The sequence below is a fragment of the Semicossyphus pulcher genome, unplaced genomic scaffold, assembly GCF_022749685.1.
Source record: "Semicossyphus pulcher isolate SPU_LCO1_2020_fin unplaced genomic scaffold, fSemPul1.0.p SCAF_15, whole genome shotgun sequence".
Classification (NCBI taxonomy): Eukaryota; Metazoa; Chordata; class Actinopteri; order Labriformes; family Labridae; genus Semicossyphus; species Semicossyphus pulcher.
The window spans coordinates 17341956-17368345 of record NW_027211659.1 but is presented as its reverse complement, the minus strand read 5'-3'; the positions used below and the strand labels follow the sequence as shown (position 1 = coordinate 17368345).

General features: G+C 41.0%; 2 protein-coding genes across 2 annotated transcripts in view; both read right to left on the bottom strand.

The window, feature by feature from the left end:
• Positions 1-42: 42 nt before the first annotated feature.
• On the bottom strand, positions 43-11374 carry znf654 (zinc finger protein 654). Its single transcript, XM_069663064.1, has 12 exons — positions 11249-11374; positions 9753-9898; positions 9452-9533; positions 9069-9204; positions 8688-8890; positions 8254-8390; positions 7870-8011; positions 6092-6376; positions 4845-5993; positions 3963-4702; positions 2762-3840; positions 43-2673 (listed from the first exon to the last, which is right to left on the bottom strand). The coding sequence occupies exons 1-12, from the start codon at positions 11372-11374 to the stop codon at positions 2669-2671; spliced, it is 4230 nt and encodes a 1409-aa protein (XP_069519165.1). The 3' UTR covers positions 43-2668.
• Positions 11375-14012: 2638 nt separating this feature from the next.
• htr1fa (5-hydroxytryptamine (serotonin) receptor 1Fa) overlaps positions 14013-26390 on the bottom strand; it is a 29065-nt gene continuing 16687 nt past the window's right edge. Inside the window, exons 2-3 of the mRNA XM_069663065.1 lie at positions 16908-17023; positions 14013-16484 (exon numbers count right to left, since the gene is read on the bottom strand). Coding sequence (XP_069519166.1) covers positions 15287-16483 — 1197 coding nt within the window. The 5' untranslated portion in view covers position 16484; positions 16908-17023 and the 3' untranslated portion in view covers positions 14013-15286. The remainder of the gene's footprint in view (positions 16485-16907; positions 17024-26390) is intronic.

Below are 26390 nucleotides of genomic sequence, written 5' to 3'. Positions count from 1 at the left end.
AAACCTTTTCTTTAACAAAAATAGAATCATTACCTTTACAAATCCAAACTATTAACATTTGTACATATAAATAAGGTTGAAGAGTGCAATCCAATAAAAGCAGTACATTAAAAAGTTATTAAACTCAATCATCTCAAAAGTATATACATAACAAACGACCAGCTGGAAATATTTTACATTTTGAAATTCATCGTCGTAGAGTTTAAGTAAAAGTGAAAAACTTTGATAACATGTAATTCAAAGCAATTCGATACTGTGTTGCTGATTTTAATGTTAACCTACAGTCTAACACTGTCATGGAGGCTTGGCACTAACAACATTTTACAAGCTTGTATACAGTTCAGATTAATAGTGTTACTGTATGGAGGCAGATTTCTAGGGTTTCAGACTTTTTGGTCACGGCTTTATTGAGTATGCGAGTTCTTTTTGTCTTACACTGATCAGGGGTCCATTTCACAAAGCAGGTTTATTGAAAACTCTTAGTCTGTTAACCCTGAAATGAGGGAAACTCTGAGTTTTCCGTTTCACAAAGGGAGGTGACTTAAGCTCTCGGTCAGTTGCCGTAGTAACAGACTCTATGAACCTAACCTGGTCGCGAGCAGGTTTTCTTCAGGACACTCAGAGTTTCTCTCTGTCTCCTCCCTCTAGAATATAAAACCCTCATTCTACTTCCTCATTCATTCAGCCCGTCTCACGCGTGTGTTTGAGCGGTTACCGAATTAAAAGAAGAAACGTTGCGTCTCTGTGCTGCTCTGACCCCTTTGCAAAAGTCTTTTATAATTATGATTAAAAAAATCAGGAGACAAACCAAAGTCATCATTTTTAGATTTTCCACCACCACTGCCTTTTTAAACTAACACATTCATTTTAATCAACATGAATTATAATGTATGTGAAGTCAGCATCATGTTAGGGATAAAGCTAATGCACATTAAAACAGCCAGTCTCCCGCTGGATTGCTCCTAAATTAATATACATTTTAGCTTCCGGTCGTGATTAAGTATAAAATAAATAGACCAGTTCAAACTTGCGCATTTACTCGAGCAGCAGTTTCTTCCCACGCCGCTTCTCTCTCTTTTGCAGCTGCAGCCGTGTTACTTTATTTTTCTAAAAACAAGCTCGTATTCGCTGAACGTCCGCATGAGGATTTCGAGCTCCACTGGTGTGACGTAGGAGGACCGTTGCCGTTGTGTACCGTTGCCGTGGTGACTCGTGGTATCGGGGTTCCATTAATGCTGGCTTTTTACAGTCAGCGTGCACACACTTAACTCCGGCTGAACCTACTCAGAGTTGATTGAACTAACTCTGATCAGCTGTTCTGGAACCGAAAACTCAGAGTTTCCTATCTCAGAGTAGATTAACTCAGAGTTCAGGGTTAGACTTAGAGTTTGTTGAACCTTCTTTGTGAAACGGACCCCTGAAGACTAGTTAATAAAGGAAAACATAATCCTGCTTAACTCCAAAAGAATTATTCTGAAAACACCACCTCTTACACTTTTCAAACTTGCTGTATGAGATCAGGGTTTGGAAGATTCATTTAAATTATAATTTGACCATTTTAGGGACGTGTTCTGAGTCGTAACCACCTTATATCCACTGTTTAAGTCATTTTTAGTGAGATTGTTTTTATTTTTTTTAAACTCCTCGATAAAGAGAAAAGCCCAGAGTGGTGCATAATTCATATGAAAGAATCAATAATCAGATATGTGTTGAACAAAGAGGGCAACACAGACCACTTCCTATATACTGCATGTAAAATCTATACTGTAAGGACAAAATAGGACAGGATTTCAAATTATAAACTGAAGCTAGTAATGGCACCATGTTTTGGACAACCTTTTGAACACCACATGGAGGACGAGATGTCCCTCTGAGTATGACTGGAGACACTTTACCAGCATGCAAATAATAACAATCGATAGACAGATCCTTAACGACATCCTTCCAAATTTTTGTCCACAAAATAAATTGGATGGGAACTTTTTTATCCCTTTGTCTTTGCAAAATGGGAGTTAATTAATTTAGTAATTCAATGTATCTGATATAGCTCCAGAGAGGCTTAGTGAAGTCAGAAAAATAACAAATCTGATTTACAGATCAGTTAAATTCAATGTCAATTTCTTAATGTGATTAAAACAATGTATGTTTGGGCTCACTTTGGCCGACATGTGACACAAATGGATATTTACTTTATATTGTTAACAGGTTAAATTGAAAGCAAACAAAAAGAAGTCATTTTAAGGAAGTGTATTTGTAGAGACTCTCTTTCAGGTGACAAATAAATACATTTCTGAATCAAATGTTGCTTGAAACGGTGAATAAATATTGACCTATCATAGAGAGAGAGTACTGTAAGTATCTATAGATTTATCACAGATTTGTGTCCGTTTCTCCTACTTGACAGACACCACACTGAGGAAATAAAAAATGTTTCAATCTAGATTCGAGTTGTCAAAATTATTGCTTTAAAAAAAGTTGTATTAATTAAATGAATAGAGGAAAAATAATCCTCACATTTACCGTTTTGGCACATACGTCTTCTTTTGTATACAAACTTGTAACCCAGAATCAAATAAGAGGTCCAGTGTTCCTTTGTGTTGAATGCTTTTCCTGAGCCAAGTAGGAGAGTACAATGGTCACTCCAGTCAGACCTCCACTTCACTCACCACTAACCTAAAAATAAAAAAAGAGAATTATGTTAGAAAGATTCACAAAATAATGGTTTTATAGTCTTTGTAATCAGTGAATCAAGCATTCTTACTTTCATCGTCGGAATCGAAGCCAAAGAGTGCAGAGCAGGTGTTAAGTGCTCTGTGTTTCTCTAATTCTTCTAAGCTGCTGAACGAGGAAAGACATTTGTCACAGCGATGCCTGATCTTGTGCTCAGGAACCGCAGTCTCCACCTGTGGCTGAGTTTCCTGGTCAGGGTCCTTGTTTTTCTTCGGCCTCCAGTAAAGAATTTTCTTCGGAGCAGGTTCTTCTTCGGACCTTCTCCTGCGCATCGAGAGCACGGATTCGTCCAGGTAGGTGGAGGGGGGTGGCCGGATAAAGGGAGCTTTTACTACAATCCCATAGGATGGATCTTCAGGTTTGAAGGTTCTGTGCTCGGTGATGTGAGGCTCGCCCAGTTTCTGGTGCATTCCCTCAGTCGTAATGGAAGTATCCTCATGGTCTTTGACATTCAAGGGGTCCACCTCGACGTGGGTTCTTTTTCGCCAACTCCTACTTGGAGTTTCTCCAGGAGCACCAGAATGGGAAGCGGAGACCTTTTGCCCTGTCACTTGACTTCCTGTTTCATCCACATATCCATTAATGGCAGCTTTGTTGTCATCCTGTGGTTCTTTCTCTGAACAGTTTCCTGATTTTTCCACCTCTTGACTGCTGCCTGGGACAGTTGGTTTATCATTTTCTTCACAATGACTTTCAGTTTTGATCACTTCTTTGCAATCCTCAACATTAGAGGCCTCACGAGCAGGGGTAGGATTCTCCCTCTGCTCCGTTTTACTCTGCAGCCATATCTCCTCCACCTTCACTCTCTGCTTCCATGGCGCTTCAGAACTTTCCTTCTGTCTGCTGGGTCCTATCCCCAGCTCGTCTCTCTGAGGTGCTGGGATGTAGTGTCTCCATTCGTGGTCATAGAGACACTGAAGGCTTTGGAATAGCTTCTCACAGGCTGTGAATGGACACCGAGGTCTGATTGGTTTGTGGGTACTGACATGGTCCTTCAGCTCCTGCTGTGTCAAGAAGCGTTGGTTACAGTCCTGATGGTAGCAGAAGTACTGAAGAGGATTATCGTGCTGCTTCATGTGATCCTTATAGTGCTGGAAGAACTGCATTTTCCTGTTGAAAGAACAATAAGCAAAATGAGAAAAGAACAGAACAGAACAGGAATAAAACATAAAGAGATGGAAACATTAAACAAAAGGTGGTCTGCATTTTGCCTGATATACTATACATCTTACCTAAGGCAAAGCGTGCACTTGTGTTTGGCCCAAACGAAGGTCTTCTCCAGAACCTCCTCTTCTTTAATATGGCATTTGATAGCATGCCTCATTAGTGTGCTGCTGACCCTCAAGAACACTCGATCACAGGACTTCGAGGGGCACAGGTGATACTTGATTTCCACACCGTAGCCATTTTCACCTGCTGGCTGACCCTCCCCTTCTCCTTCTCCCTCCTTCTCCATCACAGATGGACCCTTTACAATTACAAGTCCATCATTTATGATCACCTGGTCATTCTTGAAGTCTATGCGCTGGAATACATTTGTGTTTGGATTCTTGCTCTTTTTTTGAAGCCCAGATGTCTTTTTGACGAGGGTGCGGAGGTTCCTGATGATGCGAAGTTCCCTGTTAAGGCTTGACACTTTTGGCTTGGCTTTTTTGCTAACCTGAGGTTGGGATGGATTTTGCACATCTTCTATTCCATTTTCAGCTGGAGTTTCCTCAGAACATGCCTCTCTAAAAAGGGGTTTCTCTTTGCACATTTCTTCTATGTGGTCTAGAACGTGCTTTTTGGCAAAGGAGAGCTGTTTGAATTGTTTTCCACAGAGTATGCATTTCCTGCTTTTAAGGTGTGACAGAGCATGCCTCATTACATTTAAGCCTTTATAGTCTTTGCAGCACAATTTGCAGTGAAACTTCAGGTGAGCATATTGTTGAGTGCGGAGCATTCTCTCCCTCCATGTTCTCTTGGCTATCACCTGGAGAAAAGAAACAAACAATTGAAATCAGCTCAACAGAAAGGGCCTGCAGAATATCAGATTAAGTGCTTGAACACGCTCGTGCATGTCCAAAAAAGGAGAATTCATTTGAAATACATTTACCCAGTGACGAACAACTGACCTTTGTGTCTGAGACTTCCGTTTCCTCTTTGGGTTGTGGCTTTTGTTCTGTGTCGCCGTTAAGCTCCTCTGATGCAGGAGATTCTGGAGGTTGTGGTTTATCACTGTCAGGCAATTTGGATTTAAGAGAGTAGCTGTGTAACTGCTCTATTGGGCAATCAACTAACTCTAAGGGTGGACCATCAAGCTCAGGTGCAGCTTCGACAGCAGCCTGAGGCTCACTAGGAGGACTTTCTACAAGCTGGGAAGCAAACTGTGTTGGACACTTCTCTTGAGTTTGTTCATTGAGGCTGCTGATGCAGATCAAGTCTGGGTGCTTCTCAAATCCATTTTCCACCATTGGCTCAGCCATCTGCTTATACTGGTTCTCTTCCAGCTCGCTCTTGATTTTAAGTTCATTCTCCAGGTGAGGCATTTCCAGCTCGTCATCTGTGACTGTTATCTTCTCAAAACCTGACTCCTCCTCTGTGATTGATATTTCATTTTCAGGGTAAGACACTTCTAGTTTATGTAAAGGTTTCCTTCCCCGTTTCTTCCCTTTGATCACAACCGGCTGAACCTGCTCCAGTCTAGGAAGTCCCTGCAACCACCTGTTCTTATGACCTTTCCTTTTCAATATCTGGCTCTTCACACATCTAGACAAGTATTCTCGCTTGCGGTCTAGAGGAAGTTTTCCAGCTGCAGAATTTTCCTTGTTAGTGTGGTTTCGTCTTAGTGAATACATAGTCTTATGGCCAGAAGTGGATTTCAGATTGTATTTGAATTCTGGATCATCACCCAGCTCTGCCTCGTCATCAGACATAGGTGGTTTTTTCCTCCGCAGCACTCTCCTCCATTTTCTTCTCTTTAGAACAGTTTTATGTGACGGGGCAACGCTCTTTACCATCTCTTCATCCTTAGTTGGCTCTTCTTGAACGTCTTGGCACATAATTTCAGCTTCAGTGCATGGGCAGGGATTGAAAACTTGAATGCTTGTATCATTAACATTATTCGATGACAGCTCTTCACTGTATTCCGTCTCTTCTTCCTCCTTCATCTCACTGAGAACAGCAGCCTTCGTGACCTTGTCGCTCATCAACTCCAAGCACTGAGTCCTGATGGCCAGGAGGTTCCAAAACTCAGGGTCAAAACACAGGCGCTCCTTAAGCATCTAGAACAAAGAAATGTAGAAAAGTTGGGCACAAATAATAATGCTTACATATCTAATATATCATATTATAATATAAATATAGTTTCACAAGCTCCAACCTGCAGAATATGGAAGCGCACACTGGTCCGGACAGGGTTGTTGTGTGGATGTGGCTCCTGGTCAGGATGCATGTAAAGCAGGCAGACAGTTCGGTAAGCTTCCAGGCTGCGCTCCTGGCAGAAGACCAGCAGGGCACACGCTCGACAGATCTCCAGGTCATGGGGCAGCAGGAAGGCGATAGTCTTGCAGACCAGGGACCGGGTTACACTGTCAGCCTGCATGTCACACAGCTGCAAGGCCCTGGCACACAGCTCCACGCACACCTGGACTCCTTCACCCCCCAGCTGTCCAAAAACAAATGCACGTAGGATTAAAACAAGCTCATATAATATTGAGGAAAAGGATTTTTATTGCAACCTTTACCTCTACATACAATAATGGGCAGATTTTGAACATTTAAAGGCTCTGTTACACAAAAGCTGTGAGCATAAATGGCGTAGAGGGGGTTCGGCTCTGACAAACAGCTCCCTCAGGTATAAGCCTTGAGAAACATTCTTATCAGCTCCATGTGTGCCGGTTTGTTCGGGGCTGTTATGGTAAACAACCTTTATGTGTGAAATATAGTGGTCAGTTCATTGTACAGCAAATAGCCTTTTTGGCACGTATGTGGAGGAAAACTAAACATTTTACAGTGGCTTAATGGCCATGACTCTTACTTTATATTTTATCGATCCATATGCTTACAGTATGTGAAGGCACATTGCAATGGGGCGGAGTATAGCAGTAGGGATGTGCACTTTAACCTTGTGGGACTATTTCACCCAAGACAACGACAACAATGTTACTTGTAAATTGTGCAATGCAGTACTAATATACAGCGGTGGTGCAAGCACAATGCAATACCACATGCGAAGCAAACAACCACAACCACAAGCATCTCAGTTTCTCAGCTGTTTTTTTCAAGTCAAGAGGCAGTGGAACCTGTTCCTCAGGAGGGTGTGAGACGCCACCGCTGCCAGGACAGTGCCATATTGATGCTCCTTGGAGATGACTACAGCATCCCTCAATGACACTGTGGCAGAGGTGGACGCCTATCTGAGGGACAACCCCCCCTCTTTGGATACTAATCCTCTTACCTGGTGGAAAGTCAACTCGACGCGCTTCCTGAGGCTGTCCATTTTGGCAAGAATGCTGTCGGCCTCACAGTACCAACTTTTCGTTTTATTTTAAAATCACATGGCGTAATTAAAAAATCTGAAATCTTAAAAGTCAGAACTGTATAAAGCCTGAGCCAGACTGTAAAGGGTTTTCAGGCAATTTCAGCTATGAGAGATTCGAAATCGCAATAGATAAATTGCTGTTTTGTTGGCTGTTTTTGATCATCATACAAATTCTACTATTTGCTATTTATTTTATTCATTTTAAGTTAAATATTTCCAGAGAGATCAAGGTTATTATCTCCAGATATTAGGCCTATAGCCTAATATGGGGAGTTATACACTGCCTGGCCAAAATAAACAAAAAACAAGCAAATAGGAAAGAGCCTTCCATTGGAAAATTACTTGTCTGGTGTCTTAGTCAGTTTGGCTGTTTGGTGAGGGAGCGACACTACATAAGCGTGGCTAAACTGGCTAACCATGCTAAGTTGACTAGCAAGCAACAGCTGATATACAACAGGTGCACTACCAAACTTTCCAGGTAAAACATGAAACATGTTAGTATTTGGATTGAAAATTTGATCTCATAACAGTTACACCCGTAGTTTGTTTATACATGTTCAGATTTTTGTCATGAGGAAAACATCATGAAAACAGTGGTTCTGTGATGTCAGTTGTACCTCTGTGGTGACGAGTTTGATGAAGGGGAAGATGGCTCTGACGTTGGTTGCGGAGGAAGCCAACTGCAAGCACTCTGCCAAGAAGCCTTGACTGGAGGGATGGGCCCTAAGGTGCAACCTGCTCCAGATGAACACCAGGTCCCTGTAGGAGACAAGATAACAAAGTAAGTTATGTGTTAATGAAACAAAAGTTCTAATTCCTAAGTCAGTAAACAGAGTGAATACTAATTCAAATAAAAAATACTAAATATGCATCATGCAGACTTCCCCCTTACTACAAGATTCATCATACACATATGAGAGCATATGGGCAAAAATTAACTGTGAACAAAGAGGAGGATATGCCAGAAGTATTAGTGCCATGTAAATGAAGGCCATTATTACCAGATGTAGTACATGTCTCCATTGTGTAGCTGCTGGGTGAGGAAAGCTTTACACAGCGACAAGAGAAGTTCATCTTTTTCAACCCTCTCTGTGTTGCAGATGATCTCCACTGCATCGCGCCCATCTATCTCTGCCATCTGAAACAATACGTAGAAGCACACACATGCATCAAAAATAGTGCTCATTAATTAGTTGAGATTAAACATTAATTAAACGTTTGACTAATATGATTGACCATTTATTGATGTCACAGTCCAACTATTTATTGAAAACATTGATGGAGTTGGTGGAAAGGATGATACTTAAAAACAAGAAACTAAAATAGTTAAGCTAGACAAAATGGGAACATTGCATTCAAACACATTCATCTTCACAGCCCAACAATACCTCACATCCTTAAGACTTTCTACTTTGCCCTTTCCACTCTTTCCTACCTTTTTATGAAGATGTTCATGTAGTGAGGCTTTGTAGAGGCAGGTCAAGTAGGCCTGATGGAAATACAAATGCTTTCCAGACTCGTGATTCTCCAGGCAGCTTTTAGACAGTGCCTTGGCCTCTTGCAGTCGTTCACAGGCCTGCAGATAGCGAACCCGCAGCTCGAAGAATATTGGCAACTCTGAGCACAAGTAGTCTTCAACTGCAAGGGAAGGAATTTACAGTTACTCTAAATGATATTGGGGGTATTTACATACAATCCTTTCCTAGGGTAATGTATTAAATAGATCAAATAGAGGAGGATGACCAGCTTGATAAATCAGTGTTCTCTATGTATATCTGTATGCCATATCAGCTGTTTAATATGATCATGAGCCTACCCTCTTTTGGTGACAGGTCTGCCTCCTTTAGGATTCCTTGCAGCACTGGATTCTCCCATGGGCCTCCTGTTTTGATAATCTGCTTCACATGCTGAAGATAGATGTTCCTGTGTCTGTGGAGCCGAGTGTTGCACTCCTGCAAAACATATTTCAAGAACACAAAACGTGTAAGACGACCAATCACAACATTTACTCTTAACATACATTGGGTCATAATTGTAGTTGTAAGGTAACTTGTGTTGCAGTGGTTTTGGCTAGGTGCTGCAACTTTTACTTAACACTCTCAGCTAACTAATAGAAAGCACAACAGCTGGGTGTTATGACAGTGTTTTGTGTTTACATAGAAAGCAAGGATCAGACAGTGAGTCAGAATTTGTTTTTACCTGAAAGGAATCAATGATGCCTTTTAAAGGCTCCTCCACAAATTCTTCTTTGCTGAAAAAGAGCATCAGTTCAAAGAAGCTCCTGCAAGACAAATAGAGGTACATTAGTCTAGTCTGTGTGTATAAAACCAACATCATTAGTAGATTCAGCTCATCAACCCCTTTGGAGTTGCTATACATACAAACACTACTGTCAAAGAGGAGATATTGAACACATTTCTCTGCCACTACTTTGCAGCTTATATTGGAAAATATCCCTTTAAATAAAAAATTCTTTGTTTCCATTTAACAAACGACTTACAAGGCCAGACTGCTGAGAACATAGTGGATGTGCTGACAGTCATCAGGGAAGACTGCAGTGGCTTTGGTGAAGCTGCAGAGTGCCGTCCGCAGCACTTTCAGTTGAGGGAGAGGAACTTGCCATTGCCCTGTGTACTCCTCAACCAACTGCGCAAGAAGAACACATGAATGTAAAAACAAACCATAAACATAAAAATGTAATTTTTAGAGTGGTAGGGGTTTTCAGTGGAGATACATGTCTTAAATGCATTCTAATCTATATGATGTGTTAATTGAAAAGACATTGTCTCATAAAAGGAATATTCAAACATTAATACTGTTGCCTTTTAAATAAAATACAATAACTACCCATGACTAACACCATGTTCCTCAAGCATTGATTAAACTACTGATCACAACATCTTGCTACTCCGTTTGGGGTGAACTTTATTGAAAATATAACATTCTGTTTTGTGAGACATTTTCAATAAGATATTTGAAAAATTGACATTCCTAATGCAACTTTTCAAGTCAGCATGATTAATGTAGACAGCTTTGTGTACTGACAATAACTGACATGTCAGTCTAATTGTTAACAAGTTTTATAACTGTGGAAATTTCTGACTAAGGAACCCATTCAAATAAATGACGGCTAAAGAATTGGTTAGGGACTTTGTACCAATTTGCCACAGTAAATAGACAAAAATACAGATAATCAATTGTAATTTCAGTACTTTTAAAGCCTACCCCTATCTAAATCAACAATAGACTCCTTTAGCGTAGTGATATGTCGTTATGTTTTACTGTTTATCTTGCAAAAACTCTGCTTTTACTGATAACGCATTGCCAACTGATAGGCTACATCTTCAAGTTGGGAGAACACAAACATAATTGTGGATACTGTTATAATTGTCAAGAAACAAATGAATAAGCGTTTACAACGGCGTAAAATGTCGTGAGCAAAGCTGAAATCAGACATGCTTGATTTCGCAGGGGTAAAGTTAGGTCACATTGCAGGATAAAAACTGCAGCCGATGGTTGCTAATAATCAAGTTTCCCACTGGTGTCTATCGTTAGAGTTGAATATTTTTGCATTTCTCTGGCCTGACATTTCAGAGCAGGCTATATAATGCTTTCCTAACACAATATGTTAATAAATGCCAATAACGTTAGTTTTGCAAAGCACAACCAGGCTACAATACCCATGTTAACCTCATCCCTTTAATTAGCTTAGCTCTACTGACTAGCTCTGGAGCTAAGCATGATCAACTGTCAAGCAGGTAACTAAAAAAACACTGTTATTACATAGTGTTACTTAGCCAGAAGCACAGTTTATATCTAAACACCTTCTGTGAACCATGCCTACTGTGCTTCTGGCGGGCTATGCCACAATCTCAGCTACATAACTACATTAATAAAGCTTGTCTGGGGGCTAACGTTAGCTAGCGGAGCTAGTAGCATTAGCAATAAACACACACCGAATAGGTATACCATTAAACACAATGGATTCAAACCTACCTCACAGAACTCAGAGCAATAGCATTTGCTCTTTGGAGACGACTCGTCGCTGCAGTACCTACTACACAGTGTTTCCAGGGCTAATTCAAGCCCGTCTGTTTCCAAATCACTTTCGCTGTCCGCCATACTGTCTGGTGTATCCAGCGCATAGTCAAAGTTGCCAGGTTTGTGACGTAGCATCCTCCTACACCCCACGGCAAAACAATACAGGCTAAAACACTACCAACTTGGCAACCCCGTAATTGTAAACGTACTAATAAAGTTTTAACACAACCAACAGCCACCTCCAACCACTTACACCTAATGTAAGGATTTTTTTTCACTGGTTATGAAACAGACTGAAAATCAAACGGATGCCTCTACATGAAGTACAAAGGCAAACCAGACACTGAGGAATAAGACAAATGATTTGTAGTCTGTTGCCACTGCCACTGGGTGAATCCTATGTGCCTTTGTTCACAATTTACTCATATTAAAAAACGTACTTACACATTTACAAGATCAAATCTTAAAATAAATAAGACATATAGCTGTGCCCACAGTGGTAGCCAAAATCCACAACCAAAAGTTCCTTACAGTAGTGTTAAATGCTCCTTAAAGTTGGGTTCATTTCAAAAAAATATTTGACAAATAAAGCTTTTCACAGAATAACATAGATAAACACTTAACACTTGAGTTAAATGTCAAATTGCTACATACTATTGACTAATGATGTGAGTATCTTGATTATGATTAACATTTATTTTGAGACCAGAGAAATTGTAAATTAATGTCATATTTATCAGATTGCCTTACATATTAAGGGAAATGTTTACAGTAGACTTTACAATCATCAATTGTCGAGAGTTACAGGCTCAGCAGCTCAGATTACATTTTGGTTAATTTGAACAATCTAGAGGCCTACATGCTTAAATAGGACACTAGAATATTAGGTTAACATACATGCACAATCAAGTTATAATAAGACCAATTGGCCTACCTTAAATAAAAGTAGAGAGCATGTCCTTTTGTAGACTTTAACAAAGATATTCATATGATAGGTGACAAACTTTTTTACTTGCCTTGTAGTAGGTAAAGTATAGGATTTATTAACAGCAACACTGATGGCTCAGATCACAGGTGTCTCAGGTGTGACTGTGAGCTAGAATTCACTGTAACAGGATCCTGAACATGGAATTAATATCACCAGTGTTGTATACCTGCGGTTTTCGTATGCTTACCTGTCAAAATGACTTCTTTAGAAGAGGGCTGTTGTCTTTAGTTTTCAAAGACCTCTCTGAGGAGTAATTTTTACCTAATAGCCAAATGTCTCTTGAATTAGAATCCTGCTTCCATCCATCCATTATCTATACCACTTATCCTGTTCAGGGTCACAGGGAGGGGGGGCTGGGGAATGGTGGTGAAGTACAGTCAATCATAGGGCTGATACATAGAGACAGACAACCTTTCATGTTCACATTCACACCTACCGGCAATTTTCAGACTTTTAACGAGCATGTCTTTTTACTGTGGGAGGAAGATTGGGTACCTGGATAGAACCCATGCATACACAGGGAGGACAAACAAACTGTCGAGTATCCCTGTTTCATGTTTGTCTCTTAGTTGTTTACTATCTGTTAGTTGTTTACTATTTGTGAGGCTGGATTTGGGGCACAAACTCTTCTTCCCTGAGAACATCAACATTCTTTTAAGGCCTGGATGATTCCACTGGAGGCATACTGTTCTCCTCACCATGACGGACAGAGAGAAACCTTTGCTTTGTTTGTGCCAGGTGCCTGTACCGATGTTCTCTGGGGATGTACATACAGCTATGCTGCTGTTGTTGTTTGTGAGATATGGAGTCAGACTGGTTAGCAAGTCCCTGTCAAAACAGAGGTGGGCTCAGTTGGTTTGTGAAAGCACCTCATGAGCCTATGGGAACATGGACATAGGCCCTGCTATTATAACCTATAAGCTTTATATTTCAGGAGTCTGTTTTGGACCATAATAGGTGCTGCAGGGGTGAAATACTTGCAAACCCCTGCAGAGCCCCAGGCTCTATTCCTAGCAGTGGTAACTCCGAGGTAGACTTCGTTTCAGAAAACATTGCTGGCAGGAATCATGAGTGGGAAGCCTGGCTTTCCTTCATTGTTGCTTGACGCCCACTGGATGTTGGTTTTCCTGCATGAGGTGCTTTAATGAGGGAGATACAGCATGAACTTCTACCTATATAGCTTTGCTTGGTGAAGATCCGGATAAAACAGAAGAGGCTGGCCATGTTTATCAAAGGAGGCACTTTGTTTTCTAAATCAGCTCCACCACAAGAACTTGAACTGGAAATTCATACATGGTTTCTTGTGATGTCCGAAACCACGTTTGTATTTATTTTATTGTTACAGCCAAATGAATAATAACATATTATCAATTCCATATTTCCAGATTCACCAAAAAATTCACAGATTCTTATTTTTGTGCGGAAGGCAAGTGTTGCAGTTTATCAAATGCCATTTGTGACATCTGCAATCTTTTTGCTAGCCACAAGGTGGCACCATTATATCAGATTCTGTAAAACATTCTGTCTGTTCACATTGAACACCAAACTAAAAGATGGATATATGCAGTATATAATATCAACATTCATTTGCAAATACAGAATAACTATAAGTTATGATGTCTGTTATTCCTGCCACTATTCTCTCCATACACATAACATATTTACTCTATTCATGTATGTCACTGTTACTTACTTACCACATCAGTCAAGTCAGAGAAAAACAGGGCAACATGATTCATATATGGACTGTTTATTATTGATTATTGAGACAGTGAGAGACAAAGAAAGGAACAGTATACAAATACTCGTCATACTGTCAGTGATGTATGTAAGTATATTACACACGTTGGATTATCTCTCTGGGATACAGTACACCCTCACACTTGACTCATCCACAACATTTCCATCAACATATCGTGTGCCCTCTTGGAGGCAGTAAAGGAATAGTCGTTCTATTTCAAGTACTGAAAGTGGGTGGGATAAATGTAATGAGGATTTCTCCAGCAGTGGTTTTCACATTCATTAACCTAATGCTGGCGATGGCATGGAAGTGAGATGGGATGGCCTGCTTAATGGCTTCACAATAGATACATAATTAAATATGGTAAGAAAAAAGGAACGTAAAAGGTTGTGCAAAAACATCAGTTAAAGTGGCAGTGTCTTATTGAACCTTTATCCCTAATACCTTAAGCCTTATCCAAAAGTGAAGCTTTTATAATGAAAGTTCAAACAAGCTCTATTTTTATTTGTGGTCCCCCAATGATTGTCATAAATCATTACGTGTTATAAATGGTAGCATTTGGTCATTGATCATAAAACATTATCTTTACATTGGAGGAATTCTTATCTGTTAATCCTTATGTTTAAAAAATGGTGTGTAAATTCAGTGTTACGAAATTTATGGAAAGCAGTCTGAGAAACAGGCTCAACAATCTACAAATTCATATGTCATATGATTTGGAATGTTTAGTGTGGCTCAATAAGAATTCAACCACTATATCTGTTAACAATCACTGCGAAAGTCCATCTGATAAAAGTCCCTCCATAACATCAGGGCCACAGGCTGTCACAACTTGGTTGGCTGTGGTATTTTACACATATTCTCTATTTTAGCTATCAGGGTGGACTAGATAGAAAGGAGGTCATTAGATGGAACAGACATAATGGTGAGCTATTTCAAGACCTTTAAATTGGCCTGAAAAGGTCAGTGATGGCCCATTTTCTAAAAACCAACATGTCAGTGTCCCTTCAAAAACACATCAATTAGCATCAGGGAAATCCCAGGCCGGTCTAGTAATGGCAGGATTAGGATTTTAACGTGGAACCTTGCTGCAAAGCTCACTGCAGAGCTGGTGCCATTGAGGCTGTTGGCGTGGTGGAGCTTCTGGAAATGGTCATTGAGTCGGTATTCAGTCAGTATTCTCTGACCTCTAGTCTTTACTTTGTCCTTTCCCAGTTACACATGTGTGGTTGTGTATGGGTAAGATCATGCATGATTGTAGCCATCAGAGGTAATGACTGCACCTTACAAGTCTTTGGAAAGCTTTTTTGAAGTCTTCATTGAATATGGTGTAGATGAGGGGGTTGATCAGGGAGTTGAGGTAGCCCAACCATGTCAGAAAGTCGGCCATCTCTACTGAAGTACTGCAAGAACCGCAGGTGTTGACGATCACCTCCTTGACAAAAAACGGCAGCCAACAGATGACAAAGGCTCCTATTATCAAACCCAATGTGGATGCCGCTTTGCGCTCCCGTGAGCCTGAGATCCGTGGTCCTTGGTAAAACTGACTCCGCCGTGATTCACTTCGAGACTCATGCCGGCGTGACTTGCGCTTGAAAGCCTTAACAGATTTTCGCACCCGCTCCCTTGGTGGTTCCTCAGTTGAGGGTTCAGAGAAAGATTTCTCTGGTGGGCTTACGGGCTCTGGACTCCGAGGACCCCCATCCATGTCGCCGTCCCCAGCAGGGCAAGTCGATGGGATCATGCTCCCGTTGGTCATGCACGAGTGACGGCTGGCCCTGCTGGCCTCCCTTCGCATGTAAAGCGTCTGAGCGGCCTTGTAGATTTTGTAGTAGAGGATGAGGATGAGCAGCAGGGGGATGTAGAACGCTCCGAAGGTGGAGTACAAGGTGAAGGCCAAATGATGGTGGATGATGATGCACTGGTCTTCCAGCTCTCCATCCTCGCTGTAGTGCCGCCACAGTAAAGGAGGAAGCGAGATGAGAATGGACAGGAACCAAACCACGGCCACCATGGCCCCAGCCCTGGCCCCCGTGCGTTTACGAGAGTACTCTACCGCATCAGTAATGGCCCTGTAGCGGTCAATGGCGATCGCAGCGAGGTGTAGGATGGAGCATGTGCAACAAGTGATATCCACACTTAACCAGATGGTACACATCACCTGGCCCATGACCCAGGTCTCTTTCTGGAGATACATGATACTGAAGGGCATTACCAGCACAGCCACCAGCAGGTCGGTCACTGCCAATGAGCAGATGAGGTAGTTGGCCGGGTGGTGCAACTTGCGGGTGACTGCGATAGCTGTGATCACCAGGCAGTTGAAGAATGTGGTCAGGATGGCCACTACAGACAGGGTCACCGTGAGCAGGACTTTTTTGGAAGGGAGTTTAGTGGTCTCCAGTGAGTCATTACCACTGCTGTTGGTGGCAAATACCCCCTCTGTGTAATTGAGGAAATCCATTCTGCAAGAAGAAAGGAAAGAGAGTGGTGGATTACACAGGAAGGGCTGAGCTAAATTGCATTTCAGAAGAGGACAAACCATTTTTGTTTAATTTGGTTATAAATCAGGCATGATTTATTTAAGTTGGTCCACATATTAGGGCTATAATATTCACATGATTGGAGCAAAGTGTTATTCTTCCCCTCTTCATTTCTTTTCTTACATTTGTTGCAAATAATTTTGCTTTCTGCACTTATACATAAAACACTCAAAATGGATGAAAATAATGTTTTAATTCAAACGTGCTTTAAAAGATAACTCACTTTAAAAACTGTGTTCAAGGTCTTCAAATACTTAAGTGTTGGCAATGCTTAGAAAAAAAATGTATCCTGCCCACAAAAGTTTGCTAAAACTCTAAGTAAAAAAAACAGCAGTTCAGTCCTACCTGTCTAGAATCTAGGCTGTGGCATCCAGTTGGTTCAGTGTGCAGCAGACTGTCTGCTCTGATCCATCCTGCCTGCTTGCTCTGCCATCACATCACCTCTGTTGCTCACTCAGCACCTGGGAAAGAGAGAGTGAGAAGGAAGGAAGGAGAGACATTGTAAGTAAGAGAGAGAGAGAGAGAAACAGGGAGGGACGGAAGATTGACGATTGAAAAAGGACTTACTTAAAAGCAACAAAGTACAGCCAAGGACGAGTACACTTACACAACCCGAGAAATCACTGCAGATGCAATGAACGCTTTTTCAGAAGCTCATGTTTGCATGCCTGGTTGAATATAAATTCCCTTCATTCTGCGAGCTGTTGCTCTTCTTCAAGCTGATGAGACATCTGCTTTTCCAATCAGGGTTAAGTCTAGTGACCTGGTTTATTGGCTTTATTATTAAAAATATCAACTAGAGTTTCTTTTAATAAAAGATGACAGTCAAATTCAACAAGATTAAAATTTGGTGCAGAACTTTTTTGGAATCATTAACATGAACGTCCTTATTTTCAAAGTCAAAACATCAGACAGGAAAATTCAGCTTCATGCCAAAATAGTGTCCCTTACGATACTGAGAATTTATGTTTATTTGTCAACTATTAATTTCCCAGCAGCCACTATGATTAATGCTCAGGTATGACTGTCATTGCAGTTCCCCTTCACACTCTCCGCATTGCTCAGTATCCTGAAGACATGAGTGAGAACTGTTGCTATAGAAACACAAGAAGTACAGTACTTTTTCTTAATGTGGTGATAGAGCAGAGGCAGCCAAACCCTGACTGTCAGGTTTCTACTGAGACTGAAGCATTCCCAGGAGACAGGTTCCGGGGGTAGGCGGGTGGGCGAGGCTGGATGTCAGCTGACTGAGATAAGTGATTTCACTTCAGTTAACCTTAACACATGGCAAAGGGGCTGCTAATAGAATTTACCACAGAACTTCCAAAGCCACTTCTTCACAAAAAAAAACTGAGTGAACAGTATGTTCATGCACTACAAGTATGATATATGATAAGATGCTAAATCTAGGTGTTGTATCATTTTCATAAGCACCTTATGAAGTATAAATGTAGGTGAGAGTCACACAGAGCAGTGCAGAGGCATATGGTGAGTGTTTCACTACTTTATTCGAGGTGTGGGCACTGGCCATCCTTGAGCCTGACTGAGTCACCTATTTGCTTAGTTTGAAGGTTTAACTGCTACTTAATACTTTTTACTCTGTATGACATTTACATTATTTGAAACCCATAGCAGCGGGGCGATGGTTTAGCTCAGTTGGTAGAGCATGGCACCCGATGTACAGAGGCTTCAGTCCTCAAAACGCTGATCGCAGACTCGAATCCCGGTCTGCCGATCATTTGGTGCATGTCATCCCCCACTCTCTCCCTACATTTCCTGTCCTATCAATAAAGGCAAAAGCCAAAAAAATAATCTTAAAAGTAATGATAATAATAATAATTAAAAAAAACCAAAGCATTGTGTTTATATGTTTTATTTCTTTAACCTGTTAATATCCGCCAGATCAGGATTGAAGTTTAAGGACGTCGGTGACATCACACACTAAAAGTTCCCATAATTTGGCTCACAGGTCTAAAATTCACAAAGCTGACATGATGTTAAAGGTATGTCGTGATTTTCATTGCTGCAACATTGAGCATAGTATTGTTATTGCTTCTTAAAAACGACTTACAGAAGTGGAGACCTATACCACATTGTGGTCTGGGTCAGTGGTTCACAACTGGTGGGTTGGGACCCAAAAGTGGGTAGTGGAGCTGTTTTCAGTGGGTCGCGGGTATGCTTTCAAAAAAAAAAGTTGTGTCTATGGTGCGCTTTTATTTTATTTATTTTGAAGGACACAGGTTTCCTATTATGTGCTTGCAGTAGTAGTGTAGTTCATATTTGCACTGTATGTAACCGCTGACTTGGTTAATTCCAGCTAAAGTTAGATTTACATGCTTGAAACTTGATGAGCCTACAGTAGATGCATTTATTTTGCACTTTTAAGTTGATTTCTGTAAAAAAAAAAAATTGTAATTAATGTAATTAAAAATATGGCGATATTAAAGGGGTTAACTGCAAATTATGTTCATATCTTTGTGTTTGTAGAGAATAAACTCTTGTTTGCTGCAGCTACTAAACGGTGCAAGACCTGGTGTTTAAAACAGCATTTGCTTCCTGTTAGCAAAGGTCTTATAATTAATTTTCAGCCTCCGTAAAGAAAAACAACTTCCTTCCACACTTTAATAACTCCGTTTTTTGAGAGGACTCGGGAACAGTTCATTATGTTCCATTGGCTGCAAAACAAATTCAAAAGTACAAATGATTTTACAGCTATTCCACAACCAATTGCTTTGCTATTGTGAAGTGGCTCGTTGACGAATATTTGTTTCTTCATACCTGTGATTTGAATCTTAAGAGACAATAACATTGCTCCTCTCTGTGTTATGATGCAATTCGATACTCCTTCCCGTTTAGCCTTGAATGAATTTGGAAGAAAACCTCGTGCTTAATATGCAGATTACATTTCTCAGATAGATGGCTGATAATTACTGCTGCATTCTGTTCTCTATGTGGCTGCACTGCAGGATTCTCTGCTGTGCAACTGAAATCGTTCTTTTTCAGTGTCTGTGCACACATGTATATTTAGATACAGTATAGACACTGAAGGGCGTGTTTTGGGATCGTGCGTCCAAGCATGCATAAATGTATACGGAGTGATTGACGGCATGCGTTAACGGTGTCAGCCTGTCATTATGTGCAACAAAGAAATCATCTGCTTTTGTCTTGAAATGTTCTAAACCACAGGCTTTCTGTTCAAGGCCATCTGAAGATAAGCTCCAGTGAGCCGGTGCGAGGCTGCTCTCTCTGCTTTACTTAGAACAAAATGCAGTGCCCTTGCATGAATCGGCACACAGGGAAAACAGCTTCATTTACTGACTGATAGCCACATTGTTTAAAATTACACAACAACTTTATACTTTACTTTGGGGCACATTATATTCTGTTTTAATTATCTGTGCTTTATGGATGAGTTGATAAGAGATAAGAACCCCCTCATTCAGTAATAGGCTGCATTATCTGCAGAATCAGCCAATGCATTCAGCCTTTAGGTTGTGTAGAAAATAAGGACACACGTTAAAAATGTTTCATCAGCGTTCACAGATTAAGATGTTTAATTTAATCCACCAGCATCTCTGACTCATAGCTCTAACACTTCTGCACGCAAGAAAACACCCCGAGACCAGCACACGTATGTTGCAATCACACACGTAGGCATCCACATACTGAGGAGTGTCAACCCTCTGACATTCATCCCCTCTCTCTGTCTATCTCTCTCTCGCTCCGGTTACGAGAACAGGGAAGCTTGCATCTGTCACGTGGAGTACAATCTCTGAAACACAAACACTTTGGCCCGGGCAGGACATCAAGCTGCCAAGTGTTGTTGTGAAGGAGGAGAGCTGCGAGAAAGTCGATAGTGTGACTGACAGCTCTGGAAAGATGCAAAATAGATGACTAACTGTCGCACCATAAGAGGGCACAGCGGCTCTCATTCATTTGGGGCTCTATTTGTCTGTTTTTCTATTTTCATCGGCTGTATCCATCTAAATTTGCCGGGTGGAGGTAAATGACAAAGTTAGGCGGAGGTAAGACTGAAGTGCTCCATCTGAAGTGATGAAATGCTGTTTTTGTTTCCCGTTGAAATTAAATCTGAAACAAATGTCGAACATAAGTAAAAGTGAAGACGAATTGTACCAGTCTGGGAGGGAAAAGCTACCTGCACTAAAACATGAAGGAGAAGGAACAGCGACGGCATCGGGCGATATTTTAAACTAAAGTCAAAACAAAACTTTCCCCTTTATCTATTTAATATTCCACTGTCCCTTTTTAGCTAATTACTTAAGTGTGTCTAATTTTAAGAGCCTCATACTCACTGACCTGCATTTCACAAGGGTGATATCATCCCATCACTCTGAGTGGGCTAAACTGCTGTCATGTCCACTTTGCAGCAGTTCACTGTTCTCACTCATTGACCTGTGTCCTCGTTTCAAGCTTGACTGGATCACTTCATGCGTGTCGCAGCTGGGGTTTCACCACACAATCACACGCACACCATGTCACCGACAGCTCTCTCTACCTGCTTCATGCAGATAGAAGTATTAGCTCGCAAGATGCCCCGCCGAGGACGGGATTTGATGGAACTGGTTCAAGCGCTCGCCAAATTCACACAGGGCAGAGGTGGTGCATCTTCTCTGTGTTTGTTTGTGTGGTTTATTCGCAGTCAATACGCTTAACTACATGTAAATATGGCTACAGCAGGTGTAGGTGTTAGTAGGTGACAGAAAGTGAGTAACTTACTGCTTAGTCATCGAGGTAAACATTGGATTTGTCCAGAAAAATTAGGTTAAATATTCAACTACTAACATCTCTAAATGATAGATATGCTTATGTTGCATACATGTGGATGTTTTCTATCACCTCACTCTTCACGAATCACATTCGGCGATATCTAGTGTTGGATGATGTGGTTTTAAAACACAGTAGGGCCTCAAACACACATTTAGCAGTGTGTAAATGTTTGCTATTTAACTTCAAAGCAACAGAACATTATACATTCTCATTTTAATTACATCTACTCCTTCTCATTCATTAAAAAAAAAAGCCAGAATCTAAGGATACTTTTCACTTAAAAACTTTAATTGCTTGATACAAGACATTTTCCACTTCACTGAAACTCCATTATCAGTGTATGGGCACTGGAGATTTCAAGTTACTCGACTCTGATTGGCCAAACTCGTTTTGCAGCACATAATCTTGCATAATCATCCAAGTAACAATAAGAGAACTCATTTTAAGGAGAGGGATTTTAGTGGCATTTTTGTTTGGTTGAAATCATAGACTGTATAAAAAGATGGACGACATGACAGCTCCCCAAAAGTGAGAGCAAAACATCTCTATTGCCCCCTGCTGACTGGCTGCAGTATAGGTCATAAAGCCCCCCTCCTCCATGTTAACAAATGGGACATGAGTCAAACTATAAAATCTAAATACACGTCAAATAATTTTTTGGGAAACATGGTGTCTGTCATTAGAGTAAGTTATTATCATGCAGATTTATGTCCAAGTTTCATCTTTCTGACAAGTTTAGTTTGAATTATTTATTTGATGCTTCAAAAAGGGAGGGAAACATCATGATTGACATGTCTAGCCTTTTTTTTAAATAGCGTCCCGGCGTTGCAGAAGCAAAACATGCGTGAGGTGTAAACAAACAGCGAGTGCTTCAAATACACACACACAGCGCTGTTCCACCCTGCCGGCTCTGCAGTTTACACAGAAGCTGTTTTGCTTCTGTTTCGCCTCTGTCACTACCTCCGATGCCAGCTCAGAGGCGGAACGACCACCATTCCACATAGAAGACGAAACGTAACAGAGATGTAATAATCCCGCCTTGAACTGGCAGAGTAAAAAGGGCTTCTATTGACAATTGCGGTTCCTGCAGCGTTTTGTACCAGTGAAGCAGAGTAGAGGAGGAACGACAAGAGGAGACATAACTTGTGTTAAAACTAAGGGGTCGCTATGGCTCAGAGAAAGAGTCAGACGCCCTCTAATCAGAAGGTAGATCATGCTGAAGTGTCCTTGGGCAAAGTAAATGTGAGCGAATGATTAGCTGATTAATGACCTAGTATGGCACTAAATGAGTGTGTGAATGTGTGTGTGAAAGGGTGAATGCTGACATGTTGAGTAAAGCGCTTTGAGTGGTCAGAAGACTAGAAAAGCGCGATATAGTAAATGCCACTCCACCAGCCGATCTGTACTGCTGGCTCCAAGTGACATCATCAGCGTCAGACCGCAGCTATATTTTTGTTTCACTTTTGTACAATGAGAGGAGGTGGAGTCCTGTCATCCATCTTTGTTTAGACTCAATGGCTGAAATTGAGATTTTTTAATAAAATAATAGCCTACTGTGCTACTATATATGTATATATGAATACGTAGATCCAATGCTCAACATAGCTTCACTATATTGTACATCTGGGCTAAGGCTACATTTGTACATTAGCTTGAACTGGCTTATTTAAATGAAGCCACATACAAGCTATTACCAATATCTGTACTGTAAATGCTTCTGGAAAGTTGGGACTTTATCAGTCTTTATTGTCCCTTTCCAAAGACATTTCTTACCGTAGTCTGTACAGAGCCTTACATTAGTACATGGTTCATAAATACACTGAAACAACGTAAGTGAGGACATCCCATACATCCACATTAATACACATATACTACACATAAGCAAATGGCAGTGGACATTGTGTTTTGTTGGGTAATACAGGCCAGGGTTCTGCAACCACATGGAAGCAGAGTGAGGAAGAATAAGTCGAGGGGTGTCTGGGCTTGTGTGCTGTGAAGTGCTGTGATGTGTGCCCTGCGTGTAATGGCTTTGCTGTGAAAGAGAGTTTGTTCCTATTGGATGCAGAGTTTACATGTTGAGGAAACACAGGAAACAATGCAGGAGAATGGAATGAATTATGCTTTTGTAGAACAGCAGCAGAAGGTGAGGGGCAAAAGATTGTGCTTTGAGTCTGCAGATGGCAGAGGGTTTTCTGTGATAATACAGCTTATGTACAAAAACTCTAATCCTGAGTCAATATTATGAAGAAAAGAATGTAAAACAACAGAAGATGAAAAAAAGTGGGAAGTTTAGCGATATTCATTTATGCTTAAATCACATACACTCACAAATTCCAGCATGAAATATAAGTTATGTCCAGGTCGGTATCTGCTGTCCACAGCAAGCAAACTGGACAAAGCATGCTGTCAAAGCACATGTAGATGTAAAAAAAACAACAGAAAAGAATTGAGCCTTGACTTGTTTCAGATGATGGTGAGAACGCCTCAATCCCTGCTACACAGGCACAGATTAATTTTCGTGCTGCAGAAACGCTGAGAGAACTGAAAAGCTTCTATCAGGCTGCAAAGTCGAGGCAATATTTCCTCTGTCCATGGCACAACTGTCAGACAATTCTGAGCACAGATGAGAGCTCAGGTTTAGCATGATTTCTACTAAGTAAGTAGTCATAAGTAATGGGGTGATTTCCTTAATGAGTAATGAGTACAGTGTTCTAATTACTAACCTCCTCAACACATTTCAAACTCCAAATTCTGTAAAATGTGGCACAGCAAACAGATAATAGGTAAGAACCTTCTCTTCATTATAAAACAAAGCCTCTCGAGCATATACATAGCCAGCAGTGAATAAACCAGTGCAGGTATGAGGATGAACAAAACAGGTTTAATGTGACTATAGCAGTAAAAAGCCAATAATAACTGACAAGAAAGGAATGAGCATTGTTATTAGCGTCTGTCATCAGCTGTTCCTTACAGACTCCATTAATGCATTTCCTTTTAATTGACTGAGTTCCTTTGCAGGCAGCCTGACGAGCAGAATGTCTGATGTGCGGTCTTTAATTTGAAAGCCCAGCATCAAACCAACTGTAATTGAACACACTGATCCACTGTTTACTCTGATTAAAGCCCCTGCAGGATTTGAACAGTTTATCTTAATTGCAGAGAGCAACACATATAAGGGTCTATAAATCAAGGTACAGCAAAACAATCACACTGAGATTAAATAATCAGTTAATACTTTGAGTTCTCCTGGTTTTACACTGCAAACCGTCATCTGAGAGTTGCATAAAAATAATTACTCACTGAGATTCAAGACAACACAACTGCCCAGTCCCAACGATCACCTGTGTCCTCATCCAATGGAGGTGACTGGAGATCTTCAGAGGTCTTAAACCCATAAACCTCAAAAGGATTGCTTTCATTTTCTTCCCTTTAGACTCGCCCTCAGTGATGTGTACAGATATTTTGGGGGCAAGGGCTCAAGCAAAAGGAAAAAAAAAAACCTCTAACCCAACCGACAAATTCTCTATTTCCACTCCATGTTGCCACCTCTCCAGTCATAATGACACACTTCGGTCACATGTGACTGAGATCAACTGTTCTGCCAGACAGTAATATCAGGAAGGATGTGAACGGCATCCAAACAGATTTCCAGAGTATTCAAGAGTCTGTCTGATTTATTAATTTTAGCCAAGTATATGAAACTGATTTGAGGGGAGAATAATTCAACAATTTGATGATATTGATAATAATAATAATAATAACTTTCAAGGGACCCAAGGCCGCTTTACAGAGTAAATAATGAGCAGACAACCGAACAAACCAAGCATACAAATAGGCAGAAAGAGGTAGCACTGAAAACAGGGGAAGGTGGTGAATTACAGTCCAAAGGCCGCAGTGAACAGATGTCTTTTGAGGGTGTTTTTGAAAATGTCCAGGGAGGCAGCGTTGCGGATCTCTGCAGGCAGAGAGTTCCAGAGGGTGGGGGCAGCAACACTGAAAGCTCGGTTCCCAACAGATATAAAGTTCATTCTGAGTTGGAATAAAAAACAAAAAAAACACTAAGCCTAGGACGATAACACAGAGCAATCAAACTAAAGACCTGCTTGTGGGCAAAAATTGCACAGAACCACAAATTGCACAGAGCCACATGACAAATGCACCCCGCTGCGTCAGTTCACTCAGCATTAGCAGGAACACAGGAACTAGACCGGTGTGCACGTCCCAAACTTCTTTAACTACAAGCCAAACTTACAGGAATAGCGAAGTAGCCTCAATTGTCTCTTTATGTTGATACTAGTGTGCTTTTCCCCACATATTTTGGAGCCAGAGACTGCGCAGTAGAGATCGGCTAGTGGAGCCGCAGTAACGATGTCCTGCCTCTTCCGCTAACCAAAACACACAGTTCCTGAAGAAGAAAAAAATGGCAAGATCCCTCATGTAGGGATATGGAACGGCTAAACAGCTTCTTGTGTTGGTCCGAAGCAGACGTTCACAGATATGGAAACTTCAATGACTGTAGTGATTGTTTTAGTTATATTTCCCATCGCCGTTACTCCTCTGGGCTGCTAATCCTTGCATAAGCTGTGGCTCAGGGTTCGATCCCCGTCCAGTCCACCTTTCGAAATTCAATAGTACTAACCCCAAAATTTGGTGTGAGAATGTATGTGTTGATAATGTCGACTTGTATGGCTTTTCATTAGTGTTAGAATGAGTGGTCAGAAGACTATTGGTGCTGTGCAGTCTGAGTGTGGTCATGTTGCCCCCCCCCTTATCTTTAAACAGCATTTTCAATGTGCAATCAATGTTAATGACCAATAGCAGTTGATGCATGTTGGTTGGCAGGTGAAATGGCTTCTGCTAGTGTGACATCATCCAACACTTTCTTACATAGTATGTTGCAGTGTCTCTGTGCACATCACCTAGCTGGTACTTGGTAGTTGTTGTTATTGTTCTGATGAATCTAAATGTCAATGCACCAGGAAACGGAAAATTACTATGATGAAATGAAAATTAACTCCATTAAAACTCACACATAATAGA

Excerpts from the sequence above, each read along its gene's own strand:
- znf654 (XM_069663064.1), bottom strand. The coding sequence starts at position 11,374 with ATGGCGGACAGCGAAAGTGATTTGGAAACAGACGGGCTTGAATTAGCC. Across the intron at positions 8,891-9,068 it reads AGACCTGTCACCAAAAGAGG|TTGAAGACTACTTGTGCTCA; the intron begins GTAGGCTCATGA and ends CTTCCCTTGCAG. Across the intron at positions 8,391-8,687 it reads ATGAACATCTTCATAAAAAG|ATGGCAGAGATAGATGGGCG; the intron begins GTAGGAAAGAGT and ends GTATTGTTTCAG.